The sequence below is a fragment of the Elephantulus edwardii genome, unplaced genomic scaffold (assembly GCF_000299155.1).
Source record: "Elephantulus edwardii isolate Elephantulus edwardi_28Jun2011 unplaced genomic scaffold, EleEdw1.0 scaffold00163, whole genome shotgun sequence".
In the NCBI taxonomy this organism is placed as follows: domain Eukaryota; kingdom Metazoa; phylum Chordata; class Mammalia; order Macroscelidea; family Macroscelididae; genus Elephantulus; species Elephantulus edwardii.
Window position 1 is genome coordinate 4,526,853 of NW_006399913.1, and position 19,818 is coordinate 4,546,670.

General features: G+C 34.8%; 1 protein-coding gene across 1 annotated transcript in view; it reads left to right on the top strand.

Moving 5' to 3' along the window:
• Positions 1 to 19,818, top strand: part of PICALM (phosphatidylinositol binding clathrin assembly protein) — a 138,933-nt gene that overhangs the window by 105,305 nt on the left and 13,810 nt on the right. The window contains exons 13-19 of the mRNA XM_006895264.1: positions 4,524 to 4,631; positions 6,098 to 6,214; positions 6,301 to 6,331; positions 6,496 to 6,595; positions 8,832 to 8,855; positions 10,425 to 10,484; positions 12,875 to 12,979. Coding sequence (XP_006895326.1) covers positions 4,524 to 4,631; positions 6,098 to 6,214; positions 6,301 to 6,331; positions 6,496 to 6,595; positions 8,832 to 8,855; positions 10,425 to 10,484; positions 12,875 to 12,979 — 545 coding nt within the window. The remainder of the gene's footprint in view (positions 1 to 4,523; positions 4,632 to 6,097; positions 6,215 to 6,300; positions 6,332 to 6,495; positions 6,596 to 8,831; positions 8,856 to 10,424; positions 10,485 to 12,874; positions 12,980 to 19,818) is intronic.

A 19,818-nucleotide genomic window follows, 5' to 3' on the forward strand; every position in this document is an offset into this window, starting at 1 on the left:
AGCTGGTAATTTAGACCAAGTACCTTTGAGTTGATAGTCCAGTTTCTTACAACTCAGCCACCAGAGCTCCCTTATATAGAAAATAATAGTAGGTCATTTCAGCTTGAGCAGTATGGCATAAATTGAGGGATTCTGGCAGAAACAGCTGTATACTTTACAAACCTACATGCAGGCCATAGAAATAGAAGCCATTTCTAGGGGAGACATGGCCAAATTGATATTTTTTTTTTTGTCTCTCTAGATAGGTTACGTACCAGTATAGCAGCAGTTAAAACTTCAAAGTTCAGCTAGGTTTTTGTTCCCATTAGTTAATTGCCTTAGTTAAGTAGATGTCTAAACAGATTCTTAAAGTAGGTTTTCTAAAAATAAAGAACAAGAATTAGATTCTTGTTTTTAGCTTTAAGAATTGGTCTTGGTTAAGTGTATTTAAAGATAGTATTTTGAGATCATTTGACAGAAAGAAAATGAGCTTTCCAGTGGAGTTAGGTTTGGATTTCAGTTCTTTTATTTCCTTTACTGACGTTAAGCCAGAATTTAATCTTTCCTTGCCTAATAGGAGTAAATGAGTTGTTATGAATTTACTTACATGATTGTATAACATATAGGATACTCCCAACACTAATTTTATATTAAGATGACTCCTGTCAAAAACCACTTCAAACTTTATACTTTTACCTAAATTATTTAATCATTGGCAAAACCCTGTGCTTATTTTTTTATTGCTTTCTATTTTTAAGATTTTCAAGAGTTATTTAATTTTTGGCCTACCTCAAGGTGATAAACCCTGAATTGTCCTGATGATAGAACAAATTGAAATAAAAATTATATAACAAATTATTATTGCTATAGTGATGAACTTTTGTTATTTCTACCTACTATGGAAGGTGAATTTCATTGGATAAACTAAAAATCTGTAATAGATTCTAGAATCAAACAGATTGATTCTTCAGGTCTTGATTCAGCCACTTACAAAAATCTTTGACCTTGGATAAATGACTGATCTTTTCGTTTCCTCATCTGTAAAATGGAGGCATTGACATAGACAGCTGTCTGTGATGTTAAAGCTTTAGAGAATATCCCCTTGGTAAAGTCTTACTTAAAGTCTTATTCTTAACAGAGCTTAATAATTGATGGTGGTGGTTGTGTGTTGAAACCAACTCAGCTATCTTTCCATCAGATTTTCAGGGACAGTAAATCACACAGGAGGAGATTGCCCTTCTTTCTCCCACAGGGCAGCTGGTGGATTCAAACCTCATGCCTTTGAGTTAGCAGCACATTTCCTTACTACAAGGCTACCACAACTCCCTTAATAATTGATAGTTACTACACTTCATTTTAACTCAGACTCTCTTTTTCCCTGTAGCATTTGGATTGCCTTCTGTCTCCTAAGATTGTCATTTGATTCATTGTTGTCCTTTTGAAATTGTTCACTCAGGGAGGTGTTTTGTGGACAGTAGTCTCTTGTAGCTTGTTGGTGCTGGTCAGTACACTATTTTCACTGGACCTTGTGAAATGAAATTGTGGTCAGAGCAGTATATAAACTTTCACAAACTTAAACTTGGTGAATATAGAGTGTTTGGTTTGTCACCAAAACTTTTTGAATTGATGGTGGTGTTTCTTCATTTTGAGTAATTTTTATAATTAGAAGTTGACCATCCTGTGTCTTCAAAAAATGCCATTGTCAAGAGTGCAACAAGTATACAATGTATAGACTTAGAAATTCAGTAACATTTTAAAGTGTAATTCCTGGACAACCTGTACTCTTAAAAATGTTATTAGATGGTTTTCCTACACAATCATATTTTTTGTGTGTGTGATCTTTGACAAATATAATTAGCAACCTTTTGGTGAATGAGCAGGGAATTTAAAGAAATTATTTTGTTTGGACATGTACTGTGTTTTGTTTTCTTTTGAATGGTGGTTGTGTTCTTGTATTTTTACAGTTAACACAAACCTTAATGATTTAAGCCTTATGTAACTGTAAAAAAGATGAAACTATAGATTTGTGATCTGTAAGATATTTATTCTATGGTATAAAATGCTGTTTTGAAGGAAATGGTGTTTATATGTACCAGTTTGGTTTATGATAAGTCATTGTTTTTTTTTGCCCCTCCATTCTTTGAAGGCCTTCTTAGACGTATGTCTAAACTTTGTCCTACTTTTTACAATTTTAAGATCAATCTTTGTACTATAACAACATCACTGTATGCTAAGAATGCAAAGTGAGATTCTCACTGAAGTTTCTAACAGAGCTGTTGTTGTTAAGTGCCGTCGAGTCGCAAGCGACTCATAGTGACCCTATGAAGGAGAGTCTTTGATGCTTGGGTGCCTTTCATCCTCTCTCCAAGTTCATAGGGTTTCCGGAGGCAAGCTGTTATGGAAGTGGATGCCACTTCTCCTTCCACGCTTGCTTAATCGGGGAGCTCCACCCCACTCTCAGTCCACATTGGGTAGCCAACCATTAACGCATTTGACACATCCGTGTCACAGTGTTCAGCCTCACAGCAACCACAAGTGACCACGGGATGGCAACTTGTACACCAGAGCTATACGACCTAGAGGAATGTCTGAACAAAAACAATGAAAGACTGGCCTCAGGGCCGCGAACTAAAAATCACTCACCTTTGTCTTGGTCACATCGTTTTCTCTTCACTGGGCCAACTGATCTCTCTCTCTCGCTCTCTCTGTAATAATTGTTATGTGCTGTTGAGTCACCTGCAGCTCATAGCAACTCTGTGTACAACAGCTCTAAAACCTGCTCTATCCAGTGCAAATCTTACTGTCTCCAACACACCTTTACCCTAGTCACTGAATCGATCCATGTTATTGAGGGTCTTCCTCTCTTGCACTGTTCCTCCACCCTCCCAAGTTTGATGTCCCTCTCCAAGGACTGATCCCGCCTTGCAATATGTCCAAAGTATGTCAGACGGATCGTCAGAATCCTTGCCTCCAAAGAGCAGCCTGGCTTCACCCTCTCCAGGATGAACCTATTTGTTCTAGCAGTCCATGGTTTATTCAGTACTCTGCTCCAGCACCACAGCTCAAAGGCATAAATTATCCTATTATTCCTAGTCATTGTCCAGCTTTCCCATGTACAGCAAGAAATTGCAAAGATCGTGGCCTGGATCAGGCATACCTTAGTCTCCAGACTGACATCAGTGCTCTTCAGTACTTTGGAGAGATCTCTGACAGCAGACTTTCCCAATGCAATTTGTCTTTTTATTTCCTGGCTGCTGGTACCAGGTTGTGCAGTCAAGTATTGATTGTGCAGTCAAGCAAACTAAAACTGTTAACAATCTCAGGCAACTCAGCGACCCCATGAAGGAGAGCCTTTGACGCGTGGGTGCCTTTCATCCTCTCTCCAAGTTCATAGGGTTTCTGGAGGCAAGCTATTATGGAAGTGGATGCCACTCCTCCTTCCACGCTTGTTTAATCGGGGAGAATAAATAAAACTTACCTATATTAGTCAAGAAATTAAACTCTTGCTAAAGCTGTAGGTATTAATCTTCTAATAAAAATGAATTGATATTTTTTTACATTCTTATTCTATGTGATTTAGAGATATGGAGTACCCTTAGAAGCAATTTATTACAGCCTTCCAGATGGGAAAATGCCTTTGTGATCTTTGACAAATATAATCAGAAATGGAATTTCCCAATTAACTTATAGCCCTAATACATTTTTAGATTATTTTAATTCTTTCAGCCCCTAGATTTTCAGAACTTTACGGAAAAAAAAAATTACAGCTTTATGGAATGAATATATTAATTTTTTTACCTTATCATAGACTGGTCTCAAAGATCATTAATCCCAGTAGTTTTAGTGTAATACAGGCCAAAAGAATAAAGTTTTGTTTCAAAATAAAATTAGGTAAAGTAGTATATGTGAGTGTATATTTAATTAGCCTTTTGGAAGTCATAAGTAATGGTTAGATTTTCAAAGTTCTGTGTGTTTTTTCTTTGATATTGTAAAACCACCTTGATAGCAAGTGTACTTAAATATCAGTGGGTTATCACTTTAAGAATCCTGCTACTAATAAAATTCACTTTGTCCATAAAGCTTTTGATTAACTTTAAAATAAGGGATATGAAAGTTAGATAGTTAGAGGAGAAAAATTTTTATCTTAGAGACTAGATTTATTTACATGTATTTTTAAGAATATTCACTTATTTAAGAATATTCACTAATACGTGTATATTTTATTTTATGTAATATCCTGCAATTAGAGATTAAAATGAAAACTGCTTACAAAATTAAGGTAAAATATATGCAAAGATTTCATTTCTATAGTAAATTAGTGATTCAACCTTGATTTCTCTTTGGTTTTATCTGTGGGATAGAGGTTTTTGTTATGGAAAATATAATTAGCATTTAAAAATGTGGTTTAGAAAATATTTAGTTTGAAAGATTGATTTTGATTGTTAGCTCTAGGAATTTATTGCTTTTTCTTTTGTCATCATTACTAAAGGTTAAAATGTACAGTTATTAAGGAAATTCACAATTTCCATTTTGATTTTTCTCAGGATTCACTCCTTCTCCAGTTGCACAGCAACATCCTTCAACTGGCCTTAATGTTGACTTTGAATCTGTGTTTGGAAATAAATCTACAAATGTTATTGTAGATTCTGGGGGTAAGCATTTTTTTTAAATGGTATAATTGGATTCTTTGTAAGGAAACATGATGTTACTTGACACATATAAGTAAACTGAATTAGGATAGCTGAAGTATGGAAAATAACAACCTGTAGGTATCATGAGTTATTACAGTCTTGGTAAACTAGAATATGTTAAATATTACAACTATAGGAGCAATAACTTTTTATTGCTTTAAAAATTATTATAGTGTTAGAAGAACTTTATAAATCAGAAGATCTAGGCTTCCACTCACTAAAGAGAATTTTAGGTTTACACTTAAACGTATCTGTTTACTATAAAAAGTAAGAGTTCCCATGGAACTGATACTCTGTAAGTCTACTCTTATGGAATTGACCTTTGATTTAGATAGGTATTAAATTGTATCCATTTAAATAGAATATTGAAATTCCTAATTTCATAATACCATAGTTAATTATCATTCAGGAAATAAACTTTTAAAAAAATGTGTGAATAAATTATTTTACTTTTTTCTTCGTCTTACTGGGAAAGGAATAAAGAAAATAGAAGCTAATCATTCATATATTTTAAGCCACCATCTTTGGTGATTTTCTTTTCAAATCTGTGAATGTAAACACTTATATTCCAGTGAGTTCCCTATTGAACTGATTAGATTTGCTGTTACCTTTTATCCTCTGTTACAGAACCTTAAGCTATTTTTTCATTTTTAGGCCATGTCCTAATTTACTAGTTGGCAGTTGGAGAGTAGTTTAATAACTACTGTTAAAAAAATGTATGAAAAAGAAAGATAACCTCAGAGTTCCTTTTTACTTCCTATTAATGCACACATGCCTTACATTCTTTATTTTAAAGAATATTTAAAAAATGATATAATTCTTGGAATAAAAGGAACTTTTAGTAGAGATATATTTTTATCTGTGTTGTTTCAGTAATAAGTGAAATGTTAAGAAATGTTACTAAATGAGAGGATAATTACATTTCAGCCCCCCCCTCTTTTACAACCTAGCATTAAAAAAATATTTCACCTGGTTACTTCTCTCTTAGGGAGGTCAGGTGGCCTAGTATTAAGAAGCTGTGATGTCAACCCAAAGACACAGTTCAAATTCACCACTAGCCATGGGAAAAGAATAGGCAATCTGAAAACTTGCTGGAGGGTCAACTGTGAGTTAGTTCTGACTCAGTGACACCAACAGTAACCTCTCTTTTAACCAGTGTTTTTAACCATAATATTTCTTTTCATGAGAAAAAAAAATACAGATTATTTCTGTGAAAGCGAATACAGCCTGTTCTGTCCGTCACTACAAATTAGAGAATTTCTTTTTTCATTTAAGAGCATTTGACCTAGTGCTAAATTTTTATTTATTTATTTTTAAATAACTTTTCCCATGAGCAAACAAGGCAGTAAGGCAGAGTCCCCTTTTAGGTAAAGTTCCTTACAAATCCTATTTCGTCTGTTTGTAACTTTAAGGCTTTGATGAACTAGGTGGACTTCTCAAACCAACAGTGGCCTCTCAGAACCAGAGTCTTCCTGTTGCCAAACTCCCGCCTAACAAGTTAGTATCTGATGACTTGGATTCATCCTTAGCCAACCTTGTGGGCAGTAAGTATTTGTCTGTCTTCTTCTTTTTAAAAAAGTTTGTTTATAAAAATGAGTCTATTTTAAAATTCTTTCTTCTGTTATGCTAGATCTTGGCATTGGAAATGGAACTACTAAGAAGTGAGTATTTTTTTTTAATCTGTTTAAATTTCATCTTGAAAAGAATATGTATGCATCTTAAATGCATTGTTAAATCTTACTATATAGTTTTTTTAAAAAAGAAACCAAACCACTCTCACTTTATAATTTAAAGTTTTTAATATTCTTACATTTTTAATTTACAGTGATGTAAATTGGAGTCAGCCAGGTGAAAAGAAGTTAACTGGAGGATCTAATTGGCAACCAAAGGTAGCTCCAACAACTGCTTGGAATGCTGCAACAATGGTGAGTCAGAAAGGCTCAGGATATATTAAAGATGAATAATTTAGTTAGATGTTGAACAGGAAACTGTTTTTAAAGTGATAAGACATTGATGGAAAGATTATTGTTGCGTTTTAGTAATTTCTTTTTTTTTTCCCCCAGGAAGCTTTTTGCTAGATTTGTCAGGTATATTTTAATGACCAACATTTATTTGTGGCTTACTATATATCAGATGTTCTTCAACAAATAGTATGTAGTCCTGTTTTAGCTAATCCTCAGGTTAACCCTGCGTGATAGTAACTGTTAGCCTGTTCTACAGATGAGAAACTGGAGGCTCAGTTACTAAGCAATATGGCATGAGTCCAAGAGTTCTTAAGTGATTAGATGAATGTTGAGTGTGCAGACAGCCTAACTCTAGGGCGTATATTCCTTATATTAGTTTCATGTCTTACTTTCTCTCATTGCTGTCAAGTTCAAACCAACTTGTAGTTACCCCTTAAGCGAGTTCTTGGATTTATGGGCTGTAAGCCTCAGAAGAAGCAATTGCCTATCTTTCTCCTAAAGAGCTGCTGGTAGATTCTATTTTAGTTTCTTGTTAGTATATTGTATAAATTATATATGTTAATTCATTAGTTAATATCTAGTACTGAAGAAGTCTTGGGAATTATTTTAGTTGCTGTAAGGCACAGTTGACCAAGAGTAATCTTATGTGTGTACTTTTATGTTTGGCTAGCTGTCCTTTTACCAAGTCAACAAGTCTCCCTGAGTCAGAGAACTTTTAATTTTATTTTAATAGAAAAATGTGTAACTTGCCTTCTTTAAAAAGTGTTCCAATAGTAGATATATTAAATAGGCTACTCTATTGTTGAACCCCTTTTTGTCTGTCTTTTTGTTAATTTTATTATGAATTAATTTTATTAGTAATTAACTTTGTTATTAATTGAGCCATTTTGTTATTAAATCCTCTCCAGAGCATTGTTCTGTTCACTTTGGGTCAATTATATATTAGTAGCAATGAGGATTAAAAAAAAAAAGATGTGCTGATAAAATTGTTTATGCCAAAAAAGGTGTGTGTTTTTTTTGCTCCAGACTTCATAAATGGAAAATAATATGAAAATTTAGCTACCTTTTAAGGTAGTAATTTTTAAATGGTAGCAGTAGCTGCTGTTACTATTAATAAAACTTTCCGTTTAAATAGTCTTGTTATCTTGAACATGAAAGTGATACACCCTCTATGATCCTTTCAGCACATTTCATTGTTTCAGTCTTAAAGAGTAAACTAGATGGTTATTGGTTTTGGATGAATTTTCACCTGAAAAATGAAGCAGCTAAAAGTAGTAGATTTAAATGGAAATAAATTCCTTCTAACTCTGAATACAGTGTTTTCTTTTTGAGGCGGTATTTCAGTATATCACTGTTTACTGACTAGAATATGGAATTTATGCTTTCCTAATGTTTGAGGGATGATTTAATTAATACAGTGAATAGTTTATAGTCTTAGAATAAGCTTGTTCTAAGTCATGTGAAATTATTTGTTTTAGATAGTACTTGACTAAATACTATTAGAAAGTAATAGGCCTCTTACCATCTAAATTTTGTATAGAAGCTGATGTGAATTTCTATGGTTTTGTGTTGTATATGGCAATGTCTGTCATCTCTTAAGAATTTCGTTAATGTTTTTATATGCATTGTATTTTATAGATTTCCTTTTTAATGGCTAAAGTTTAAGACTGATGATGGGATTCACCAGTTAAAATAAACTGCTGCCATTGACATTTCTTTACATTTCTAACCTTTTTATTAATCCTTAAACACTATCAAGGTTGTTAATTTTTTTAAATCATTTAAACAAATTAATTGAAAGTTTATGAAAATTTATAATAATATACCACAGATTTATTTCATAATGTCACTGCTTGGTCTTTTTCTGTAGTGGACATCTTCTTTTGCAACCCTTATATAGAATGCATTGACTTTTACATTATTTGACACTGCTGATAGATACTTTTATTTTAATGGCACATGTGATCATTAAACTTTGTTCATGTAAGAGAATGAGGCCCTCTCACTATATTTCCTTTGTAAACCTTGATAGTGTTTCAGTGTAGATGTTCTTTCATTAGATAATAGAATTAAAAGAAACTTCAGGTAGTGAATGTACATGTGAACTAAAATGCTCTCTGTGTATTTTCTGTTGTGTAAGTACTTGTTCTAATCCAGTGTTATTGCATTATGTAATTGTTCTCCCTGGGAAAAACAGAATGGCATGCATTTTCCACAATACGTAAGTGACCAAAAACTAGCCTTTTTGCAATAAATTGGCATGCTATTAACCACTGCTATAGCAGAATCTCATAACCTTCCAGCTATTACTTGTTTTCACATTCAGATTTTCAATGTGCCAAAAATTCTTCCTAGCATCTACTGATTTCTTGGGTGTGTTGCAGAATTAATTCTGATGGTGGCATGGGAAATACCAATTTTTTTTTCTTGCTTAATATTCCGCCATTTGCTGCCAGATGGCTGGGTGTCTGTGTGTGTATCTGTGCTGCCACTATGCACTTTGACAACTTCTGAATGAAGGGAAGTGTGGATTGTGGTAATGTTTAAAGTAACAACTGCATGAAATTTTACAGGCTTCTGCTGTACTTGGCAGTTTGTTCACTGCTCTTGCAGATTTTGGTTTTTAAGTAGGGAAGAGACCAATACATCCTCTATGCCCACCCAAACTTTTAACGATTTTCTTTAGTGTTAATTTTTAAAAGTTATTTTTCATTAAACTTCTCTATGCATATGTTCAAATTGCCATATGATTGCTGTTTTGGTTTGATTTTTTTTGTTTGTTTTTAAATTTGCGGTTGTTTTTTTTTTTTTTTTTAATTTCAGCAGTTTTATTGGTCTTTCACCTGTATTCAATTTCAGTTTTAATTTTAAGATAACACAGAATGTTGTTAAGACAGCAGATACATCTAAAATGATTCTTTGCTCAGCATCTATGTTTAAGAACTGAAATTAAACACATTCCCACTGAGTCTAACTCATGCAGCATTTTTTACAGAGCATGGATTAAAATAGGAAAAATGAGGAGAACTTTAACATTTTAGTGGTAAATGGTTCTTTTAAACATTAAGAAATTAACTTAAAATATAATGTTTCACAATGTTTGTGAAGGAATGATTGAAATGTATACAAATTTTGTATGCAAACAAATATAAAATAAAAAATTTAATGTCTTTCAAATTGGGACTTAACAGAAAACAATTTTAAATTTAAAGGAAAACTAACATGCAAACTATGTGAAACCTGTGTTTGTTATAGATAGTATACTCAGTAGTGGTTTAAAATTGTTGTGGTTTTTGGAAAAGAGCAAATTCTCATTAGAAACCAGAGTTTTTTAAAATCAGGTTATTCATTAATTTGAGATTTTTCTGTTTTTACTTTATATAGCAAAATAAAATACCCAGAACATTGAATATTATTTTTTATATTGGTACTTCACATTTTAGATAAATATTTTTTAAAACCTGAGATTTTTAAAGCTGTAAAAACTGCGATCTTAGATTATAGATTATTGTTTTATCTAAGTTTAAGTCATGTTTTTTCTTACTAATATAATAATTCTGCTTTTCTGCTAATTAATTATAATCAACCAACTATTAAAGATTTCTCTTCATTGGGCTTTAATTGATTTAATTTAATTAATGATCACAAGAGCCACTTAATCACAGCTGTCTTAGCAATTCTTTTTGAGAAACTATTGCTATTGATTACTTAATTCAGTTTGTACACTTGAGTTATATTTCCTTGCTGTTGTTTTTTGTTGTTTTGTTTTTGTTTTTTTTTACTATGTTAGGCACCGCCTGTAATGGCCTATCCTGCTACTACACCAACAGGAATGATAGGATATGGAATTGTAAGTATATTTCAGACACAGCTTTTTAAAGAAGTTTCATTCATATCCAATGTATTTGTACTAGAAGCATAATGAAAAGAGCAACTCATTACTACTAGTGTATACACAGTTCCTGTGTAATAACAATGCTTACATAAATACATCTCGAGTAATAAGTACCATTTATATTTCATTCCTGACTCCTGTGAGCAAAGCCCTGGAGCTCCTGATGTAGTTTGGGTTGAATCTCTTGTCTTGCTTTGAATCCCTGACTGTCAGCAAATCCTGGTAGAATTCTGGGATGATGGGTGTCATACTATTATGTTCCTGCTGAACTTATTTTGCTAGGTATTTTTGTACCAAATTTTAAGACTTTATTACTATGACAGTGTATTTGATATAGAGAAGTCTTTAGAACCTAAAAACACTAAAGTGGAACTGGTAGTCTTAACATTTCTTGCTTTTCTAGCAATGAATCTAGTGCAGGAAAAGCCAGAGAAATGTTTCCGCAATGAATCTAGTGCAGGAAAAGTCAGAGAAATGTTTCCGTGACAATGATTATAGAGTACAATATCCCTTTAACCTCCAGGCTGCATGCAATTTACAGTGTTTCACATAATTCTATAAATATAAATTTTCTGATATAAGAAGTGAAGGAAGGGACTTCATCTATCTTTGAAGAAATGCTGCAGGTAGGAGGCAGCACTATGCCTTTTGGTGTTGCTTTGACTGCTTTATTACTGCATCATATAGAAGTAGCTCCTTGCACATATGATCTAGGAAGTATCAGAAGAAGAAAGAATACACAGAGTCACTGTACCAAAAATAATTGGCTGACACAGAACTATTTCAGAAAGTAGCTTATGACCAAGAACCAGTAGTGATAAAGGAAGAAATTGAAGCTGAAGGAATTGGCAAAAAGTAAGGCCTCAGGAAGTGATGGAATACTACTTGACATATTTCAACAAACAGAGGCTGCCCTGGACACACTCATGAGGTTGTGCCAAGAAATCTGAAGGACAGTTACCTGGCCAACTGACTAGAGGAGATTTGTATTTATTTTCATTCCCAAAATAGGTGATCTAACAAATAGTGGACATTCTCAGACAGTATCACCCATGTCACAAGCAAGCAAAATCTTGCTAAAAAATTCTCCAAAAACTTCTAGAACCAGAACATTGACAGAGAACTGCCAGAAATACAAAATGGTTTTAGAAGAGGCCTTGGCACTGGGGATATCATCACTTCTGTCAGGTAGATCTTGACTGAAAGCAGAGAGTAGAAGGATGTAGATTTGTGTTTTATCAACTGTTCAAAGGCATTTGACTCTGTGATCACAACAAATTGTGGCTAACATTGAGAAGAATGAGAATCCCAAAACACTTCATTGTGCTTATGTGAAACCTGTAACTAGACCAGGAAGCTGTTGTCTGAACAGAGAAGGGAACGACATTGTTCAAAATCAAGAAAGGAATGGGTCAGGAATGTATCCTTTCTTCATAGATTTTCAGTCTGTATGCTGAGCAGATCATTTGAGAGTCTAGACTTTATGAAGAAGAATGTGACATCAGAATTGAAGGAAGACTTCATCAACCTACATTATGCAGATGACACAGATCACTGAAACTGAGAAGAACTTGAAGTGCTTACTCAGAAGATCAAGGACTCTAGTCTTCAATAAGAATTGTATCTCAACATCTAGAAAACAAAAATCCTTACTATTGGGCCACAATTTCATTTTGCTCAAATCCACCATCAACACTCTTGGCACCAGCAGTCAGGAAATCCAGAGACAAGTTGTTTTGGGAAAATCTGTTTCAAAGTGCTAAAACATGATACTAGTCTGGAGACTAAACATGCACTGAATCCAGGCCATGATCTTCTCGGTTGCTTGCTAATGCCTCTGCGAGCTGGGCAGTAAATGAGGATGATAGAAGGAGAACTGATGCCTTTGGGTTGTGGTACTGCAGAAGAGTACTAAAAATCATGGCCTGCCTAGCAGACAAAGAAGTCTGGCCTGGAGAGGGTGCTACCAGGCAAGGATTTTGAAATTGTGTCTCATGTACTTTGGGTATGCTCTCAAGAGAAGTCCATCCTTGAAAAGGACATCATGCTTGGAAGGATGGAGGTGCAGGAAAGGAAGACCTAGATCAGATGGATTGACACAGTGATTGTGGCGATGGGTTTGGGTGTGTCATAGATGGTGAGATTCAGGAAAGGGCAAGATTCAGAGCCATTGTTCATAGGGAGCTGTAGTCAACAGCACATAAGAAAAACAATAAACTTATTTCCATTTAGAAGAATTTTCCCTTTGAGTCAAGGTACAGGTACTATACTTTTTAATCCAGTCATCCCTCTTTCTTGCTTATATAATAGCATCCTTTGATTTGATACTCTCTTTTTTTTTTTAGCCTCCTCAAATGGGAAGTGTACCAGTTATGACACAACCAACCTTAATATACAGCCAGCCTGTCATGAGACCACCAAACCCCTTTGGCCCTGTATCAGGAGCACAGGTAGTGCATGCTACACTTAGCTGTCTTACTGTGTTTGATTTGGAAGGGGAAACACTAAAATATCCTTTTTACCATTTGACAATTTTTCACCTTCACAATGAATGTTACTTGGTTAATATCTTTCTTTCAAGAATATTGATTATTTGGAGGGAAGAACTATGAAATTTTGATAGATCCAGGGGATAGTTTATTTAATAAAGTTCAGAAACTTACTTTCGGTTCATGGAAAGCTTCTTGGAATGCTAGCCTTTGGGAACCTTAAAAATCACACATTCAGAGCTCCTGCTCTTTGGCTGACAGTTTGCTTCAGCAACAAGGATATTACCCTTAAAATCGTTATAACACTGTTGAAAAGTCTTCAAGAAGTTGTTAATGTTTTTAACTAGGGAAGATTGTACTACTGAGAAATGTAGTTTAAAACAAACAGAAAGAGGAGGAAGTCTTAACTTACCATACTTAATTTCTTTACTAGAGAACCTTTCCTCTTCAGATGTTTCTAAAACTCCCTCTCTTCATTTCCTGAAAATTCACTCTAAATATTCCGTCCTTTTAATCACATTGTTGTTGTTATTAATTTTTCAAGTACCAATCAGGGTTAGAGAAGAGATGAAATTACCTAATTTCTCAAAGTGGTATACTATGAGACACCTTTGTAAAGAGATGGAATGATTTGTCTTTTTTTTTGGTCTATAATTCTGCTCATATTATTTGACACTTAGAAATAGTTAATTATGTGTAGTTGTAAAAAGTCCTCCCTTTTTTTAATTACTTCTGGTGCAGATTGGTTACTTTATGTGCTTAAGGCCTATGTGAACATTTTGTAATGAACTTAATCCTTTTATTCAAATACATGTAGTTTAACATTTGCCAAGTATAACATTTGCTAATCTGATACACTATATATTTCCTAGATTAGCAAAGCACTGGAACTATTTCTGTTTTTAGCTGTTTCTTTAAAATACAAGTTTTGTTGTTGCTGAGAATATACACCAGTTCAACAAATTTTCACATATAGTTCAGCCTCTTTAATTAACAAAATAATAAGTTAGCATCCATTGGCTGGAAATGGGATAATAAGTTTAGTTTGTTAGTGTTTACAAGGAAGATAACCAAGAAGGTAATTAGAGAAGGCATTATTTTTGTAAGTCCACTTAGAAAATAGATTAAGAACACTAATTTATCATTGCCTTTTCTTCCTTTAGTCTTTAGAAGTAGTTTTGGTTTCTGGTTTAACTTTTTAAAAAAAATCAATTTAAATAACATTTTAAAGTATATTAGTGATTGCCATATGTATCAATATAACTTTTCCTGAGATTATACAGTTACATGTTTTTTTCATATCCTTTAAATTTTTCTTTGCTCTTCATTCTTTGACTTCAAAATCTTATTTATAAATTCATTTGCTATTCTGCTTTAATGCAGTGAAGAAGAAGGAAAAAAGCTTTAGTGTAGAGTTATAAACAGGGCTCACTATAACAAAGTTTTTTCCTCTTATGTGTAGCTGAACCCTGCATTCAGTCTGCCTCTTGTCTTACAGGCTCCTCTTTCAGAAACAAGAGTGTGTTACCTTAAGCTTAGATACTACCTGACAGTTTCCAAGCAGTTGCACACACATTATCTCACCTGATCCTCAAAATAACCTTTAAGGTAGATGGGCCTAGTATCACCACTCTGTATTTTATAGATGAAGAAGACTGAGACGTGGAAATGTTCTTCAACTACATAAGTGGTGAAATACAAATAATTCCCAAGTTTCCTAGACTAATGTTTATTTGTACTACACTTCTTCTCAACCAATGGGATGAAGCCCAGATAGCTGCTCTCTTGCTTTTGCCCATAGTGAACCACTGTGAGAATTTCTAGGTCTTTACCAACACTATTTATACACATTTAAGATATAAGCAGTATTTACATACACATTGAGGATATAATGATAATTGATGAGCTTGTCCTCTGCAGTTTTGGATTAATGCCTTCAGCCTTGAAGTATCATAAAAGAATGAATCTGTTTGTTGATATTGTTAAAAACAATCAGTAAAAAGCTGCCTTTACCAAATGTCTAGCCCCTACCATTTACTTTCTTAATCTAAGGTTTTATATCCTGTTGTCTTTTAAATTCCCCCCAAATGCCAGGCTTTCTATTTTCATGAAAAGAAACAAGATAGATAAGCTTTTCCCTAACCATGCCAGAAGAGTACAGACTATATATATACATAGTATAGAATAGTAAAAGTAGAGACGTTAGAATGAGGTTTCATTTGAAGGATCCAGTTTAAGAGAGTGTGTGTGTTATATTTATTAGCTGCCATTAAATTAACTTGAGTTTAGGGTAAATTTATGTACAACAGAATGAAATGTTGTCCAATCCTATGTCAACTCAGAATCCTTAATATCTTTGAGTTTATTATAACTGTTGGTGCCAGCCCGTTTCATCTGGGTCTCCCATACCCTCGTTGGCCCTTTGCTTCTCCAAATGTGATGCCCTCCTCTGGCACTTACTCTCTTAATGATAAGGCCAGGAAGGTCTCATGGCATAGTGGTATGAAGCTGCACTGCAATCCCAAAGGCATGTAGCTACTCCATGGGAGAAGAATGGGCAGTCTCCTTCTGTGTGACTTACTGCCTCTGAAAACTTACTGGAGGGTCAGCTATGGGTCCGTTCCAGTTCGACAACAATGATGTGTCCAGAGCAAATGAATCACATTGATGTTCTGTTGTAATCTATAAAGTTTTTATGAACTCATTTTTTGAAGGAGATTGCTAAGCCTTTCTTTCTAGACGTAGTCTAGGGACTCCACTAACTTTGTCTCCTGTGAAAACTTTTCCATCATGTGACTCACTTTGCACCTCTCTGATCTTTTATTTACAAATAACTATTATTTTATAGCCATGATCAAATTTTATTTGACTTGTAGACTAAACTATTTTAACCTAAGCTATAGCTTTCACCTAAGGAATAAAAATACCCTTTGTTTTCTTCAATATTTTAATAATTTAAAAATTAAACTTTATTATTTTATTCAGGAGATATTTTCAATATTTAAATTTTTAAGGATTCTTGACTAGTTCTTTAAATTATTTTTGTCTAGTAAAACTAGTTGTAACTAATTTCTCCTAGTGAATTACCTTTTATGTATTCTCTCATTGCATTTTTTAAATTCCAAACACCTTGAAAGCAGAGGTCTAACTCTTTACCTTGTAAGGTAAATATTAGAAGAAATGATTGAACGGAAATCTCATCAAAATAGAATGATTTAATAAAATTCTTATTCTACAGTTATGACCAAAAATCCTTTTTTCTTGAAATATTTGTTAGGAACAATTACTAACTTAATTTGTATTAATTTGTAGCTTCTAGTTTCTTAGAGAAATGTGGTAGCCTAGCGGTAGGAGAGGATTAAACCAAGCTGCTCCTTGGAGGCAAGGATTCTGGGGCTTCGTCTGACATACTTTGGGCATGTTGCCAGGAGGGACGGGTCCTTGGAGAGGGACATCATGCTTGGGAGGGTGGAGGGACAGCGCAGGAGGGGAAGACCTTCTATGAGATGGATTGATTCGGTGACTGGGGTAATCGGGATGGGTGTGTCAGAGGCAGTGCGGTTGGCGCAGGATAGAGCAGGGTTTAGAGCTGTTTTGCATACGGTCGCTATGAGTCGGAAACGACTCGATGGCACATAACAACAACAACAGTGGTAAGGCCAGCCCAAAGGCAGGCTGTTCAAATCCACCAGCTACTTCATGAGGGAAAGATGCACAGTCTCCTGCTGTCCGATTTATAGGCTCTGAAAATCTGCTCGAGGGTTAGCTGAGAGTTGGTTCTGACTCAGTGGCATCCTTGAGGATACTCCAGCCTTCCTAGATATGTCTGTTTTAACTGTCTTTTAGTGGATGATACCACCCTCTGGCATGAATTTACACTGTCTCTATCTTTCTCTCTACATTTTATTGGTACATGCTAAATGAGAAAGCTAAGAGCTTTGGTGATTAGTTCAGACTTTGTTCTGTTCTTAAGAAAATTGTCATCATAATGTTAGCTTAGTAGACTTTACTGTGTAAGTATTCACCTCTTAAAGACGGGTGCTATTTTTTTCATGTTTCACGCCCTAATGCAGGGTTGCTGAAGGAGAGCAAGACATTAGACCAGGTAGATTGAAATGGTGACCGCTGCAGTGGGTTCTAGTGTGTCAAGAAGTGTGAGAATGGCACAGGACAGGACAAGGTTCAAATCTGTTGTTCATAGGTTCACTCTGGGTTGTACTCGAATTGATGGCAACTAACAACAACATAATATAGGACTGGTCATTTTTAAAAAAAATATGAACTGTTATTAGTGCATCTTCCTAGATGTTTGGCTACATGGAAAATATTAGATCCCTAGCATTTATATCTTTTTTCACTTTCAATCTGTGTCGTAATCTTCCTTAACTCTGATTGCTCTGGCAGCCTAGTTGTAAGAAGCTGTGTTGCAGTCTGCTCTTGGGAGAAGGATGAACAGTCTCCTCCTATGTGATTTACTGTCTCTGAAAAGCATCTGGAGGGTCAGCTCTGAGTTGGTTCTGACTTGATGGCACATAGCAACAGCTGTAAAGCTGTTAATTTGAGGAGGATGAGAACTTTTCTTACTGCTTGTTGTTTTTGTTGTTATGTGCCGTCGAGTCACTTGGGAAGAGTTCTTACTGCTACTTTATATAAATTAGAATATCTGTTGCTGACCTTTAGTTTGCCGATTTATTCCAGATTTATAATGATCTTGTTGTTTTGTGCTGTTGAGTCACCTGCAATTCATAATGACTGTATGTATGTACAATAATAGTTCTGAATCCTGCCAATATTGTTGTCTCCAACACACCTCTAATACCATTACCCTAGTCACAGAGTCAATCCATCTTACCCAGTGTCTTCCTCTCCTGTGCTGTCCCTACACCCTTCCAAGTATGATGTCCTTTTCCAAGGACTGATCTCTTCTGGCCATGTACCCCAAACATGTGAGATGTAGCTTCAAAATCCTAGCTTCCTAGTAGCAGATTAGTCTCCCTCTTTCCAGGACAGACCTGTTTGTTATCTTGGCAGTCCATGTATGTTCAACACTCTTCTCCAGCATCACACCTCAAAGATACTGATTCTTCTGTCTTCTTTAGTCATTGCCCAGCTCTCTAGTGCGTAGCAAGTACTTGTGAAGATTGTTGCCTAAATCAGGTACACCAGACTGACATTGTAGCTTTTCAGTACTCTAGAAAGGTCCCTGACAGCAGATTTACCCACTGCAATTTGTCCTTTGATTTCCTGACTGTGGTGCCAAGAGTGTTTATTGTGGAACCAGACAAATAGTGATTGTTAACAATCTTATTTATAATATAGAGCTATAATACTATTAAGCACAAGATAGGTAGTAACCATAGATTACAGATTTCTTTGAAAATCATTGTGAAGTAGCACTTTTTTAAATGAATGCTTATATGGAAGTTTAAATATCTTTAAGCATCTTTGAAGCATTAGTGTTTTTCTCATCTCTTCGATACATGAGAAATTCATATACCTTTATATCGAAGAGCAAGAAAGCCAGTTTAAAAGGTTAAGGTCACCTGACTCAGGCATAGTATTTTCATTTGCTTCAGCATAATGAAGGTAAAAAAGGAAGTCTGAAGAAAAATCAATGCCTTTGAATTACAGTGTTGTCAAAGAGTACTGGATGTACCATGGATTGCTAAAAGAACAAATAAATCTATCTTGGAAGAAATGCAGCGAGGGTGCTCTTTCCAGATAATGTTGGTGAGACCTTGTCTCATATTCTTTGGGCATGTTATCAGGTAATTCCAGTCCTTGGAAAAGTAGGTCAGTGAAGGACAAGGAAGGCCCTCTACTAGGTGAATGTATAAAGTAACTGCAACAATGGATTTAAGCTCAGCTACGATTATGAGGATTGGGCAAGATTTTAATCTGTCAGACATAGTGTTGCTATGATTTGAAATCTACTTGACAGCCTAACAGAAAAAAAAAATCCATCTGCCTGTTACCCAAAAAGAATGTCCCAATTTGGATCTTTAATTTCAGAAATAAGGTTTTTTAAAGTTTTTCTTGGTGGAGTTTTTGTTTGTTTGCTTGCTTTTTGTAGTGTTAAATATTTTGTGTTGGAGATTTGCTAGGTATTTCATTAATATTGCTAGAAGTGAGACTTGGTGCTACTGTTTATTTATTTGTAGTTGTCAGTTTTAAGTAAGTCTGACATCAGTTCAATGTCTGAAAGAAAACAATGACTTTTTGTGAGTGCATTTTACCCTTCTAAATGGGCGCACTGTTGGTGTTAGATACTGGAATAATTCAAGTCTTTTTAAAAATGGCCTTTTAATGACCTTCTTGTATGTAAGAATTAATGGTTCCCTTGGTCTTTCCTCACTCCCCAACCTTCTTGATGTGTGAACTTGGCAGTGCCTGATATGTCAGCTGATCTGCCCAGCTGGCTTTCTGTGAAGAAGGCCTATTGCCTTGTCAGCAATGTGTTGTATTCATTCATTCTCGTCTACTAGAGGATACCATTTATTTTGGAGATTAAAGTTGAGAACTGATTCTGTAGCCCAACACAAGCTTGAAATGAGCCAAAGCAAGAATTTAAGAGTGCTGGCTGCTGACCACCATGGTTAAGAAAACCCATGGAAAATAGAATTCAACTGTTTGCTGATAACATCTTTGTAAAATGTTTTTTTTTGTTTTTTATTAGTGTCAATGAACACTCAGGGATTCTGGGCGTTCACTCCTTCATTGCCGCACCATTCTCTCCACCCTCCTCCCCAGTTTGTTCTTCTTCCCCACCATCCGAATGTCTGTTTTAATTGTCCAATTGC